This window comes from Schistocerca serialis, chromosome 4, assembly GCF_023864345.2.
Source record: "Schistocerca serialis cubense isolate TAMUIC-IGC-003099 chromosome 4, iqSchSeri2.2, whole genome shotgun sequence".
Lineage (NCBI taxonomy): Eukaryota > Metazoa > Arthropoda > Insecta > Orthoptera > Acrididae > Schistocerca > Schistocerca serialis.
Window position 1 is genome coordinate 884815832 of NC_064641.1, and position 12859 is coordinate 884828690.

General features: G+C 36.8%; 1 protein-coding gene across 3 annotated transcripts in view; it reads left to right on the forward strand.

The window, feature by feature from the left end:
* The window catches only part of LOC126473547 (nuclear receptor coactivator 5), a 148774-nt gene that overhangs the window by 29028 nt on the left and 106887 nt on the right, over positions 1-12859 (forward strand). For 2 of the 3 annotated variants that reach the window (XM_050100675.1, XM_050100674.1), the window contains exon 3: positions 9121-9228. The exons of the other annotated variant lie outside the window; for it this stretch is intronic. In XM_050100675.1, coding sequence (XP_049956632.1) covers positions 9121-9228 — 108 coding nt within the window. The remainder of the gene's footprint in view (positions 1-9120; positions 9229-12859) is intronic. 3 annotated transcript variants of the gene reach the window in all.

Below are 12859 nucleotides of genomic sequence, written 5' to 3' on the forward strand. Positions count from 1 at the left end.
ACCTGTCCCTTTTTCCCCCTGAGGTAAGTCTTTCCGTTCCGGGATTGGAATGACTCCTTACCCTCTCCCTTAAAACCCACATCCTTTCGTCTTTCCCTCTCCTTCCTTCTTTCCTGATGAAGCAACCGTGGGTTGCGAAAGCTTGAAATTTGTGTGAGTGTTTGTGTATTTTTTATTGTGTCTATCTACCAGCGCTTTCTCGTTTGGTAAGTCACAGCATCTTTTTTAATATATTTTTCCCATGTGGAATGTTTATATATAGTGCTGGTATGTTGATAGACACAATAAAATAAAAAACGCACCAACACACACACACACACACACACACACACACACACACACACAAATATTCAAGCTTTCGCAACCCATGGTTGCTTCATCAGGAAAGAGGGGAAAGAGAGGGAAAGACGAAAGGATGCGAGTTTTAAGGGAGAGGGTAAGGAGTCATTCCAATCCCGGGAGCGGAAAGACTTACCTTAGGGGGGAAAAAAGGACAGGTATACACTCGCGTGCACACACGCACACACACATCCATCCGCACATATACAGACTCTCTGCCCAACCTCTTTGCATTTACACATCTCTGCCTGTGTCTGTATATGTGCGTGTGTGCGTGTGTGTGTGAAAACTCTACTCTCGCGCGTGCGCGTGCGAGTGTATACCTGTCCCTTTTCCCTCCTAAGGTAAGTCTTTCCGCTCCCGAGATTGGAATGTCTCCCCTCTGCCTTAAAACCCACATCTTTTCGACTTTCCCTCTCCTTTCCTCTTTCCTGATGAAGCAACCATGGGTTGCGAAAGCTTGAATATTTGTGTGTGTGTTTGTCTGTTTTTTTAAATGCAGAAACTGAGTGTGTTGTTATCACTTAGGAAAACAAATGAAACTCTGTATTAAAGAGATGGCAGTTACAGTGATGTGTAACGTAAACAGTGGACTGTAAGATGTCCACTTGGTTGCCAGATGATAAAAAGCAGTTTACTTGGATGCGGTGAATTAGTAGTTACCTGTAACTACCTTTCCATTTCATAAAAAAAGGTTAAGGAACTGTTTTTAAATCTATAACCTAGATGTGAAACCATAACCTATGTGTAAAAATGGACAAATCATGTAATATTTCAGGACACCCACTGAAGATGCCTTGTAAAAAAGGTAAAACGTGTCTGGGTGCATAAATAAAAATAAAAATTTCGATTTGCAGCATGGAAAAAAGGCATTTTCTTTGAAACAACTGCAATTTATTATACACTGTGCTCATAACACATTTCTTGTCAAAAGGTACAGAAAATCAACAGTTAAAGATGGCAGCACAATAATTTAAAAGGCAACAATAAAAATGGGGGAATTAACCAAAAGTCAATGGATGTTTGGGATACAATATCAGACAATACCACTTGACAAATCGGTGTTGGACATACAGAAAATTCTACCTACCGCATGGTTAACAATAGGTAAAGTGTTGAATGTTGGAAGGTTATGTATCTGGAGTGAAATATAACAACCAATGAAGACAAAGAACAAGAAAACGCTTATTTCTGTTGAAACGCGTGAAAAAGGTGGTTTTGAATTTCAAAGAAAGAAATAAAGACTTCAATGTTTGTTGATGACATGAGAACTTGGAAAAGCAATTGAATGGAATAGACAGTGTCTTGTAGGAGTACATACAATGAGATTAAAGTGGAATAAGGGTAATGGAATGTAATTGAATTAAATCACGCTATGCTGAGGGAATCTGATTATGAAATGAAACACTAAAATTTGTAAAAGAGTTTTACTAATGGGCAACAAAAAACTGGTGTTGACCGAAGTAGAGAGGATATAAAATTGTGCTGACTGGCTATAGAAAGCAAAGCATTTTTGAAAAATAGCTGTTTATTAATGTGTAGTATAAACTTAAGTTTTAGGAAATTTTTTCTAAAGGTGTTTATTTGAAGTGTAATGTTACATGGAAGTAAAATGTGAACAATAAGGTGTTCCGACAGGAAGCGAATAGAAGCTTTTGAACTGTGGTGCTGCAGAGGAATGCTGAAGATGAGGTGGTGAGGTTATGTAACTAATTGGGATGTACTGCAGAGAATTGGGGAGAGAGAAAATTTGTGTCACACCTTGAACGGACACATTCTGAGACATTGAGAATTTGTTCATTTTATTTGAAGGAAGTGTCGTGTGTGAAAATTGTAGAGGGAGACCAATAGATGAATACAGTAAACAGGTTCAAATGGATATAGGTTGTAGTAACTATTCAGAGATGAAGAAACTTTCACACAATGACTAGTTGTCGAGCTGCATTGAACCAATCTTCCGACTGAAGATGATTACAGCAACAAGAGGTTATTTTGCTGAAATTTCAATAATTTCAGTACTCATTTGTACAGTGAATCTTAAAGCAACATTACACCAGTTTTTTCACTGCAAAGCTTTTCATGTGGAGTTTAATATGAGAATGTTAAAATAGTTAGTATCGTGTTCCCTGAACCATTTTGCATTATAGATTGTAGTGATGTGGAATGAGTCATTATACAGTCACATTGCAAATTAATTTGTATGTATGGTTACATTCTGAACATTCTTAAATTATTATATCTTTATTTTATTTATTTTTGCGAAATGAAAAAAGATGTTAGTAGTTCCCACCCACCACTTTTTACAAATTACAATAATAGTAATTCTTCTACAGAATAGGAGTTGTCAAGGAGAAACTTTTTCAGAGTGTTACCAAACTTTACTTTGCTGTTTGTCAGACATTTTATATCACTGGGTAAATGATTAAAAAAATTTGTTGCAGCATTGTGAATCCTCTTTTATGCTAAAGGCAACCTTAATGTGGAGTAATGAATGTCATTGTTGCTAATTTATTTTCTCTGCAAAGGCGTAATTATATGAAATTTCTCACACTCATGTTTTATGTTGCTGGTCATAGTTTCTCTATCTGTGATGTTTAAAAGACATTTTATTGTATTTTTTAATTATCCAGTGACCGTCACACAATTGTATAGGATTTGTAATCACAATAAAACAAAAATAGATGGTTCAAATATACATAAAATACAACAGCAATTTATTAAGTGAATGAGACTGGTGTTCAGTTTTGGACGTGCGGAAGGAACCTGTACCGGCATGAAATGACTGAGGAAAACCTAGATCAAGATGTCCAGACAGAGCAAACTTCATCCTCCTGAATATGAGATCACTCACTGTCTTAAATAACTGTAGTGCCACATTTGAGTGGCAGAAATGGGAAAGAGGGTGTAATGTCCCTTTGACGATGAGGTTGTTAGAGATGGTGCACAAGCTCAGATTTGGGAGAGGAAATTTGGAGTTCTTTTTTAAAGGAACCTTCCTTTCATTTTAAGTGATGTACAGACCCCTCGGAAGACCTAAATCAATGTGATGAGATGGGGTTTGAACAGCAGTTTTCCCGAATGAGAGGCCATTGTGCTAACCACTACACCGCCTTGCTTGGTAAGATAGAAAGGGAAGAGGCTTGCTAGCAACACACACATACACACACACACACACACACACACACACACACACACACACACACACACACACACACACACACCATCGTGATGACCAGATAGCTATAACACAGTCAGTCAAGAAATAGAAAGCGTGCTTTGTGGGCAGTAAAATGCCCATATAGTGACTTTTCCATCATGTATTTTTCACTCTGTAGCAGAGTGAATGCTGATTGAAATGTTAAAAGGTTGGATTCCTACTGGAGGTCATAATATTCCTAATTCAATAGTAGGTACTACTTGTCTGCTGCGCTGATGTTCTTAGCAGATTAAAACGTTGTGCCAGATCAGGACTCGAATGTGTGATCTTCGCCTTTTGCATGAATGTGCTCTACAAACTGAGCTACCCCAGCATGACTCAAGACTTGTCCTTGCAGCTTTACTTGTGCCAGTATCTCATCTTCCACTATCCAAACTTCATAGAAGTTCTGTGAAACTTGTGAGATTAGCAGTCCTGAAAGAAAGGACATTGCAGAGACATGGCTCAGCCATAGCCTGGGGGGGGGGGGGGGGGGATAATTTCCAGAACAGAATTTTTCACTCTGCAGTGGAGTGTATGCTGATATGAAACCTCCTTGCAGACTAAAACTGTATGTCAAACTGCGACTTGGACCCGGAATGTTTGCTGGATTTGAGTTCTGGTCTGGCGCACAGTTTTAATTTGCCAGGAAGTTTCAAGGACTTTTTGAACTGAATTTATACAACCACTTTGCCCAGGAGGTGTAGATGTTGCAAATGAAAACGAAGATATCCTGTAACTTTTTTACTAAATACCTCCAATGCATAATGACTTTAGGATCCTAAAGGTTTGAGATGCCACTGGTAGAAGACTTTATGGAGATAAATCTGTATAAACGATTCCTGTTTCCTGTAAACTCTTGTGCTAGGAAAAAAAAAGGAAAAGAAAAATGTAAGGCAAGACATGAGTAACTTTTGCAAATATTATTGAAACATTTTACATATATTTTAAGAAACTGTAAAAAACTTGTATTCACAGTTAAAAGAAATACTTGTTCATTATTGCTTGCATTGTTTTTCTATATGGTTTTCTTAAATGGCTTAAGGCAAATGTCAAGTTGATTCCCTTTCAAGGACAGTCAAATTCCATCTCTCCTTACCCAGTCTGAGCTTTTGCTGTCCCCAGTGACCTGGTCATTGACAGCAAACTAAACTCTTCCTTGATTTTTCTATAATACTGCAACTGCAGAGCAGTATACCATATTTCTGCAGGAATGTGGAACAGATACATATCTGACAAATAATTATTGGATGGTGAATTCTGCATGTGGCTGCTGAAAATAATAAAGTGATTTCAGTTTCGAGATTCTGTCATTTTCAGACACACTGAAAGCAAAGTCTCCAAATAAAAGATATCAAAGTTAGAATATCAGAACTTAAAACTGAAATCATAAGGGTAATTACATGTGATGTTATTGACTTCTCTAACATGCTGGAACATAGTTCCAAGCAGTCTGTATCCAAATAATTACGATTGTATTAATATATTCACTCTTTCACACACATTGTGAGCACAAGCCATGTTACAAGCACAATAATAGCAAACAGCTTACATAGAAATAAAAATTTCAACTGCTGTACGTGGCAAAATGAATTGGTCGTGTAGCTTATGTCGTATCACAATTGCACTAAAATGACAAGAATGTAAACACACATGGAGCATGGGAAGGAAAAATGCTTGAACACTCCTTTTTTTGGATTAGATTACCACTCTATCTTCATGTGTAATTGAGGCTGTGTGACAATCTTCCACTAAGTGTTTGCATATTATTCATTTGAACACTTTTGCTACCTTCACTTTTGCTGCATAAACACAGTAAGATTTGCTGTAGACACAGGATTGCCTGCTTTGTCTGTAGGTTAAATCGATAACATTTTTTTGCCAGGTAATGTTGAATATACTTTTAAAGCTGTTGGAGATAGACATATAAAGCATATGTTGACTGAACCACAAATGCTACATTATTTGTATTAGATAATGTAGCATCTACAGCTCATCAGTTTTCAACACTCGCTGTACTGTTAGAGGTGGGCTTTCCTTCCAGCCGTCATCCAAACACAACTTGTGAAGTGCCTGTTCATGGATACTTGCAATGGCCTTTGTATTCAACAGAATTACTCAGTTATGTGAATTCATTGATGCAGTGAAAGATCATACCCAAGGAATGAGAAGCGCTAAAATGAAATCACTCTGTTCACTAGTTTATACTCAGATCCAGTTTGAAAATGTAAAGTAACCTACATGTTGGGGTATTCACTTCAACTAGCTTTCTGACAACAACTCAGTACATTGTGGTGTGCACATTGGATTCGTGTTTAGTGCTTCTGTAGTCAGTACTTTTATAATTAAAGAAAATATTCAGTACAGCCGTAATTTATTATTTTTTGACGTTACAACAATAAGCAATTCTCAAAGAAACTTTCAGAGTGATCTGTATGTCTGGTATTCTTACCTGTTAAGTTAGGACTTTCTAAATATTTCTGAGCTTTTTCAAAGATGCAGTTAAGTTATTTTATAATGCATGCATGCTTTCTGCCTTAATGTTATTGAGCAGTTGTGTATTAGTTGCTGTGTGGTCCTCTTTCTCCATTTGGTGTATATATGCTTTAAAAGTTTGTGGCAGTGGTACTGGACAGCAATAAACATAATTTACTGAAAATTGTTCTTGGTATATATAAAACATTAGCTATACCTGCAGAATTTATATCAACTTATGCTGTAGCTACAGAAGAGATGACAGAGAAACAAACATAAAGTTAACATTAATTCAACATGGGTGCTAACAATATCATTTCTAAGCATATTTTGGAACAAAACTATATGTGATTATTTTCAAGTTAATTACACTTGCATTACAGTCTAGCTAATGAAAAACTCGTATGTTCAATTACTGGAGGTGACATGACATATAGCCAGTATTTCATGGTTTACCACTGTAGTTTTAAATTTAGAACTGGCGTCCATATTCCTTGTGCATGTGTAACTATCCCACAAGGCTCTCTCAGTAGTAAAATTTTGTAACATATAATTCAAATATGTAAATGTTCATATATCTCCAGAAGTGTATGTGTGTGTGTGTGTGTGTGTGTGTGTGTGTGTCCTCTTCAGATATTCACACACACTTCCCTTCAAACCCAAATTCTGAACTTTCTGCATGCTACACATGGTGTTGACTGCCCATTATCATCATTCCTCACAGCTTTACCTGATTCCTGCAAGATTTCAGACATACGGTGCAGCCACACTGAAGTTGTTATTAAAATCATGGCACATATACATTACTAGCTGTTCCCAGCCTTGCATTGCTATGACTAGTCTCAGTAAATGGAAAAGAAATTAAAGAGAGAGAACACATTTCTAATATGTGCGGAAATTGGATATACTATCTCCCTCCTCCTCCCCCACCCCTCTTTTTATCCAGCTCCTCATCCTTCCCCCTCTTTCTGTCCACTACCATCTCTCTCTCTCTCTCTCTCTCTCTCTCTCTCTCTGTCTGTCTGTCTCACCTCCTCTCCCTTTCCTGTGTCCATCTTCTCCTTCCCCTCTCTCTGCCCAACTTCTTCCACCTCCTCTCTCTATCATCTTCTCTCCACATCCTATCTCCATTCCCTCCAACCTCTGTCCATTTCTTCTTTGCCCTCTCCGTGACCTTGAACCTTATTTATTGTTAATGCACATTCAGATTTTGTAGTGGTATTCTAAACATAAGCCAATAAGGCATATATAAACCTACATGTTTGCTAACAGTGTTTTACTATGCCCATCTGAATGTTAATTGGAGCATTCTGTAAAAATTTAATGTAAATCAGTCAAGAACTATTGAAGATTTTTGATAATAATGTTTCCCCTTTATATATCACACATGTATTTAAGAAAAAAAAGGTGCAACATTGTCAAAATTTAAAGCAATCGGTGAAGAACATAGAGATTTCAGATTTCTAACACACACATTCACATTTTTGTTGGAATAGATGTTAATGTTCATTTGAACAAAGTCAATAAATCTCAAAGTTTTTCACAGAATGCTTTGCAATTTTGACAAGGTTGCATTTGAATATGTGTGTTTTTATATATCTCCTGAATTACCATATTGTGTGTGTGTGTGTGTGTGTGTGTGTGGGGGGGGGGGGGGGTGTTTGCTTCCCTTATATCAAGTGATTTTATTTTTATTTTTTTTTGTATAAATTGTGACTAAAAATTTTAGTTGCTACCAGGAATTTAACATAAGGACTTTTTGTTAGCAAGATTGTAATATAAATGTAGGTGTTTTGATAGTCATCTGCTATTTTTTATTTTAAATATGCTTGGAAATAGTTGGTATCCATGTTGAATTAATGTTAACCTTATATTTGTTTACTTGTCTGTTCTTCATAGCTATTGCCGAAGAACAGCTCATAGCTCCACTCAGGAAATTTTTTACGCTGTATCTGAATTCCATGGAGATTCCTTAGAAAAGACGAAGGCTGATACCATATCCTGGATTGTCCAATATTAGATTGACTTTCTTTTTTGTTGTGCTCTGTGTTGATTGGATTTCAATTTTGCATTGGCATTTTAGATGTCAGAGGTGGTCTTTGCTCTGGAGAAAACCATGTGCTGCAGTCTACAGGTTTAAAATGACTAGTGAAAACTGCCTGTTAATCATTGTAGCTTATCACTTCAATGGAACTTTCATGAACTGATGACCTGATGGGACTGCAGTATCTCAAGTTTGTAGATGACTCCATTAATAATGTTGGCTTTTCCTTTTGTTATTATTATGAAGGACAAACAGCCACATGCTACCAAGTGAATTAAAACTGGGCACGGCAAGAAAGGAAGTTGTTGTGTAGTTAAAGATGATGGGAAAATATTAATTAGGAAGCCTCATAGGGATTTGAACCTAGTTTCCTGAAGAATAAGTTTAGTGTCTTGAGCAGTGTATCACCTCACACTGTGAGTATGTTGATCATGTTAGCTTTATGTTGGCACTGTTTTTGTTGGAAATTGAAGTACGCTGTGCACATTGACTGTTGGGTTTAGTTCAGCCAGGATAAAAGAAGAAAGTGGTAGTTTTTTCTTCATTTTGGCTTTATGATTATTGGGTGCAAAATGTTTGCATTTATTAGTAAAGAATAACAGGTTTTTGGGGATAGGTTAAGGTGATGTAATGTAGCCGGGAATTTCTGAGGGAGCAAGCTCTCAGTAATAGATTCCTTCATGGCTTTAGAATAATTGGAAACAGAGTGGAAGAGATAAGACATTGATTATAAGGAAGGGGCTGTGGGATGTGGATAGTGGAGGATGAGTATGGTGTTAGGTAAATGTGAAAGGCAAATGACATAAAAGCAATTGACATAAAAGCAATTGAGAGGAAAGAATTGTGAATGGATTATTGGTTGGGATATAAGACAAAGATGAAATTAGAAGAAATTCTCATCAGGTGCAAAAATATTGAAAGGGTAAGAAAACTAGGCATAATGGAAAGTTCACAATGAGCAATTGCATTTTTCCCAAGTTGCCCATGTTAAATATATTTCTTGTAAATAACAAAATATACCCAGTTTTATATTTTCATTTTTACATATATGTTGGTATGTTTTCAGGAATCTCTGTTAACAGGAAGTTTGGCTTTGTGCAATTTGAAAGAGACAGTAGTGCAGCCGAAGCAATCAGAAATGAAAACGGATCATTATTCCGAGGCAGAAAAATTGGTATGCAAGTTTTGATATGCCTCCGGTACTACAGGTAGACGATGTAGTAATATTCAGTAAACTGATACGATGTGATTTTTGTGTATGGTGTGTGGTGTGTGGTGTGTGTAGTATTCTGTCTCACTCCTTTGTCAGCACATGTAGTGTGTGTGTGTGTGTGTGTGTGTGTGTGTGTGTGTGTGTGTGTGTGTGTGTGGGCGCGCGCGCGAGTGCGTGTGTGCACGTTCGAGCAAAGATCTGGAATGCCTCTAATAATTTCATGCAGAGTTGGGTAAGACATTCCTTGCACCTGTGGGATGCAGAATGGAATAACATTTTAAAATAGTGTAAAATGGTTTATTAGGTCATTAAGTTTTATATACTCTTGGATCAGTCAGTAATCAAGTTTCATTTTCACTTACTTGGCTTAATAATTTTTTGCTTTATAAGCTGAGGCTTAAAACATGTTGCAACATATTTTTGTCCACATAGCTTAAAGCAAAGCTCAATTAGTGACAAAGTGTAGCCTCATGTTATTTATCATCATAGCTTAAAGCAGAGAATAATTGGTAACTGATACTGGAGAGCATAAATTCAATAAAAAATTTTATCATGCAGTCACAGACCCTCAATTGTCAAAAGATGAAAAAAGAATTTAATTGAAAACGGCTGCTGTTAGTGTTAAATCTTAGCTTTTGGTGTTGCTAGTCTGATTAAAGAGAGTTCCAATAGCATTTCGTCCCTAATATTTGGGCAGATTGGGGAGAGTGTGCTGTAAAATTTTTATCATTCGCTAGAGTCACTTAATCTGGTTCTGTTACTACAGTGTTGTCTGTCACATGAAGTGAGTACAATTATTTTTCTCAGAACCTGGACCAAACAAATCTTTTCACATAGCACATCAATAACATTAAGCTGCATGACAAGATGCTATGAAATGTGATTGAAATTACTCTGTTATTTTAAATTACTATATTACCAGTAAAAGAAGAAGGCGAAACAGTTCATTTCCGATGGGTAGCTCTGGTTCCATGCACCTCTCTTTTAACTTGAAGACATTGCAATTTCAGTGAGACTCTAGTTCTCGATAAAAGATTCTCTGGAGCAGTCTATTCATTTGAATTCAGATTGCCACATTACTCACATGGACAGCAGTTACTCAATTGTAGTTTGGCAATTTGATTACTCAGTCGTGGTTTCACCTAAATATTTATTCATTATTATGTGAGAGAAATTAAAAGTCTTTATGATCAAGTTTTGTGTGAAATTAATATGATGATATATTGTACTCATACCTCTAAAAACACTTTTAAACAAGACTACTTTGTTATTAAAAAAAGGATGAGAAACTTGTAACCAACATTAATGAAAACCTCCAACTGTTGGGTGAGTTCCTTAAACAGCCAGTGACACACACTGAACTGAAAACGAGCTTGCAGCAGAAAGAATAAATCCAAACACTGATCATGAGACACAGTCAGAAACAACAGTCTGATTACAAAGCTTATTTGTGGAAATATGGAGGTCTACATAAGCTAAGCAACCTACAGCACTTGTTGCAAGAAATTTGGAACATGGGCAAAATTTGCTGTGACTGGGAAAGCATAATGAAACATTTGCTAAATAAAAAAGGGAAACAGAACTTGTTAAATAACTTTAGAGGCATCTTACTGTAGCAGGGCCATACAAGGTCCTTTCAGTGACACTAGTTTCTGCTGGAGAACCGAGGGGATTGTGCTGGTTTCTGAAAAGGATGATCCTGTGTAGAACAAAAACAGAGCTTCCAGCAACAAGAAGTACATATAATAAAGATTAAGCAAGAAGCTCCCTGACAGCTTGCAATGCTGTTGCCAGCTTTTAACTGTGAAGCACCAACTGCTGCAGGTGAAAAGAGTTGCTGTCTACAGAGCTCTGACAACACTGAGGCATTGTCATACAGACTTTTACAAGATCACATTATGTTGACTGAGGTAAGCTCACAAAGCTGTCTCACCCAGCCCACTGCAACTGTAAGCGATCAGCTTACACTGACTCAATTACAGCTGTATTTATTAATTTCAGGCAGCATATTTTCGTCTTCGTAGGATCACACATTGACATACTTTTAACAAATACTACCTTAAAAGTTAATTTTGTGGGTCAGATTTGGGAAACATTTTAAGAGTGGAAATGAGAGTAAGATAAAGGGTTGGTCCAACTTTTCAATGTGACTTTGTCAAGTTCTTGTGAAGATGTGGAAATGTGAAAGATTGGCAACACTAATATTTAAGTGCAATACAATGCAAGATGTCTGCAATGTTCTGTATTGGTTGTCTGGAATTTAAGCGTGCATTGCAGTATCCAAATTCTTGAAATAAATATGATTCTTTCCTGCTCTCATGACGCCATTGTGATTGTCATGGCCATTTTTCTTCCATGCCTTGCCTCATGTTTCCCAAGGCAGAACTCGATGACACAGACTAGACCACGCAACCAGCAGATACCATGAACACAGTAAGATTGCTATCGTCTATCTGGCTTGCAGCTATACTGTGACTGTCCACTCCACAATAAATATACATAGATAAAACAAACTTTTAAACAGCAGGCTATACCAACTGATTAATTTAATAAACTTATTATGGCAATTATCATAATTCGTTGATTCAGTAATGCTTGTGGAACATGCCACGTCACCAAAGCGATATGTCGCACTACATTCCTCTTGGAATGTCTCATGTATGCAACAAAATAGGAGGTGAAGGTCTTGTTTGAGAGCTGTAGAGAAGTAACAAAAAAATTGTAAATCTGATTAGCTGTTTAGCTCCTAATCTTTCTACCAATACACTAATCCAAGTCAGAACTTATATTTGAAATGAAAAGCCCTGAATGTTTTCTAGAACAAATATGTACACTACCAACTGAAGATAAAATGGCCACTCTATATTGTTTTCAGTAGTATTAATGCTTACTGCATCCAGTAATGATCCATAAACAATATTATCTTATAATATGGTGAGAAATGGTGATGGCTTTCGGAGTGCATGCCACTAGTCCCCCCTACTACTATCATAAGCTCAAGAAAGTATTTGGTAATTACTCTTATGCACTGCAATGTAACAGTCTGTTACAGAAAGCAAGGATTTTGTCTTCATTGCAAGGAGCTTGAGGATGGCAATCTCTTATAAAGTTTTGCACTTGCAAATTATTTTTTTTAAATTGCAAACCTCTTTATCAGTCTCTTATACCACAAGAAATCACTACCTGCAACCGTCTGTGTAATGATGGTAAAAGTAAACCTGTGTTCTTTATTCATTTCAACAATGTGTGCTGTGTCTTCAATGGTGAATGAATAATGTGGATTGTGTACACTGTTCAGTCTGTCAACATAAGTCAGATTTGTTTAAAGATTAACCCATGCATGCATTGCCAGTTTATAGTAAGAAGGGTTGTCATCGTGGAAAATACCCTAATGAATTGGCGATACCATGGCAATGAACATTCAGCTATTATCACGAAGTGCATAATGCTGAAAATCTGCCTTGTAGTGATCACCTGTGGTCAGCAGCACTGGAAAATGTAACGACTACCTACAAATTATGGATTGTAGATACTGTGAGGAGAATACACTAGTACTGTGTGCTGCCTTTTTAGAGATAACTGGGAAGGTTGT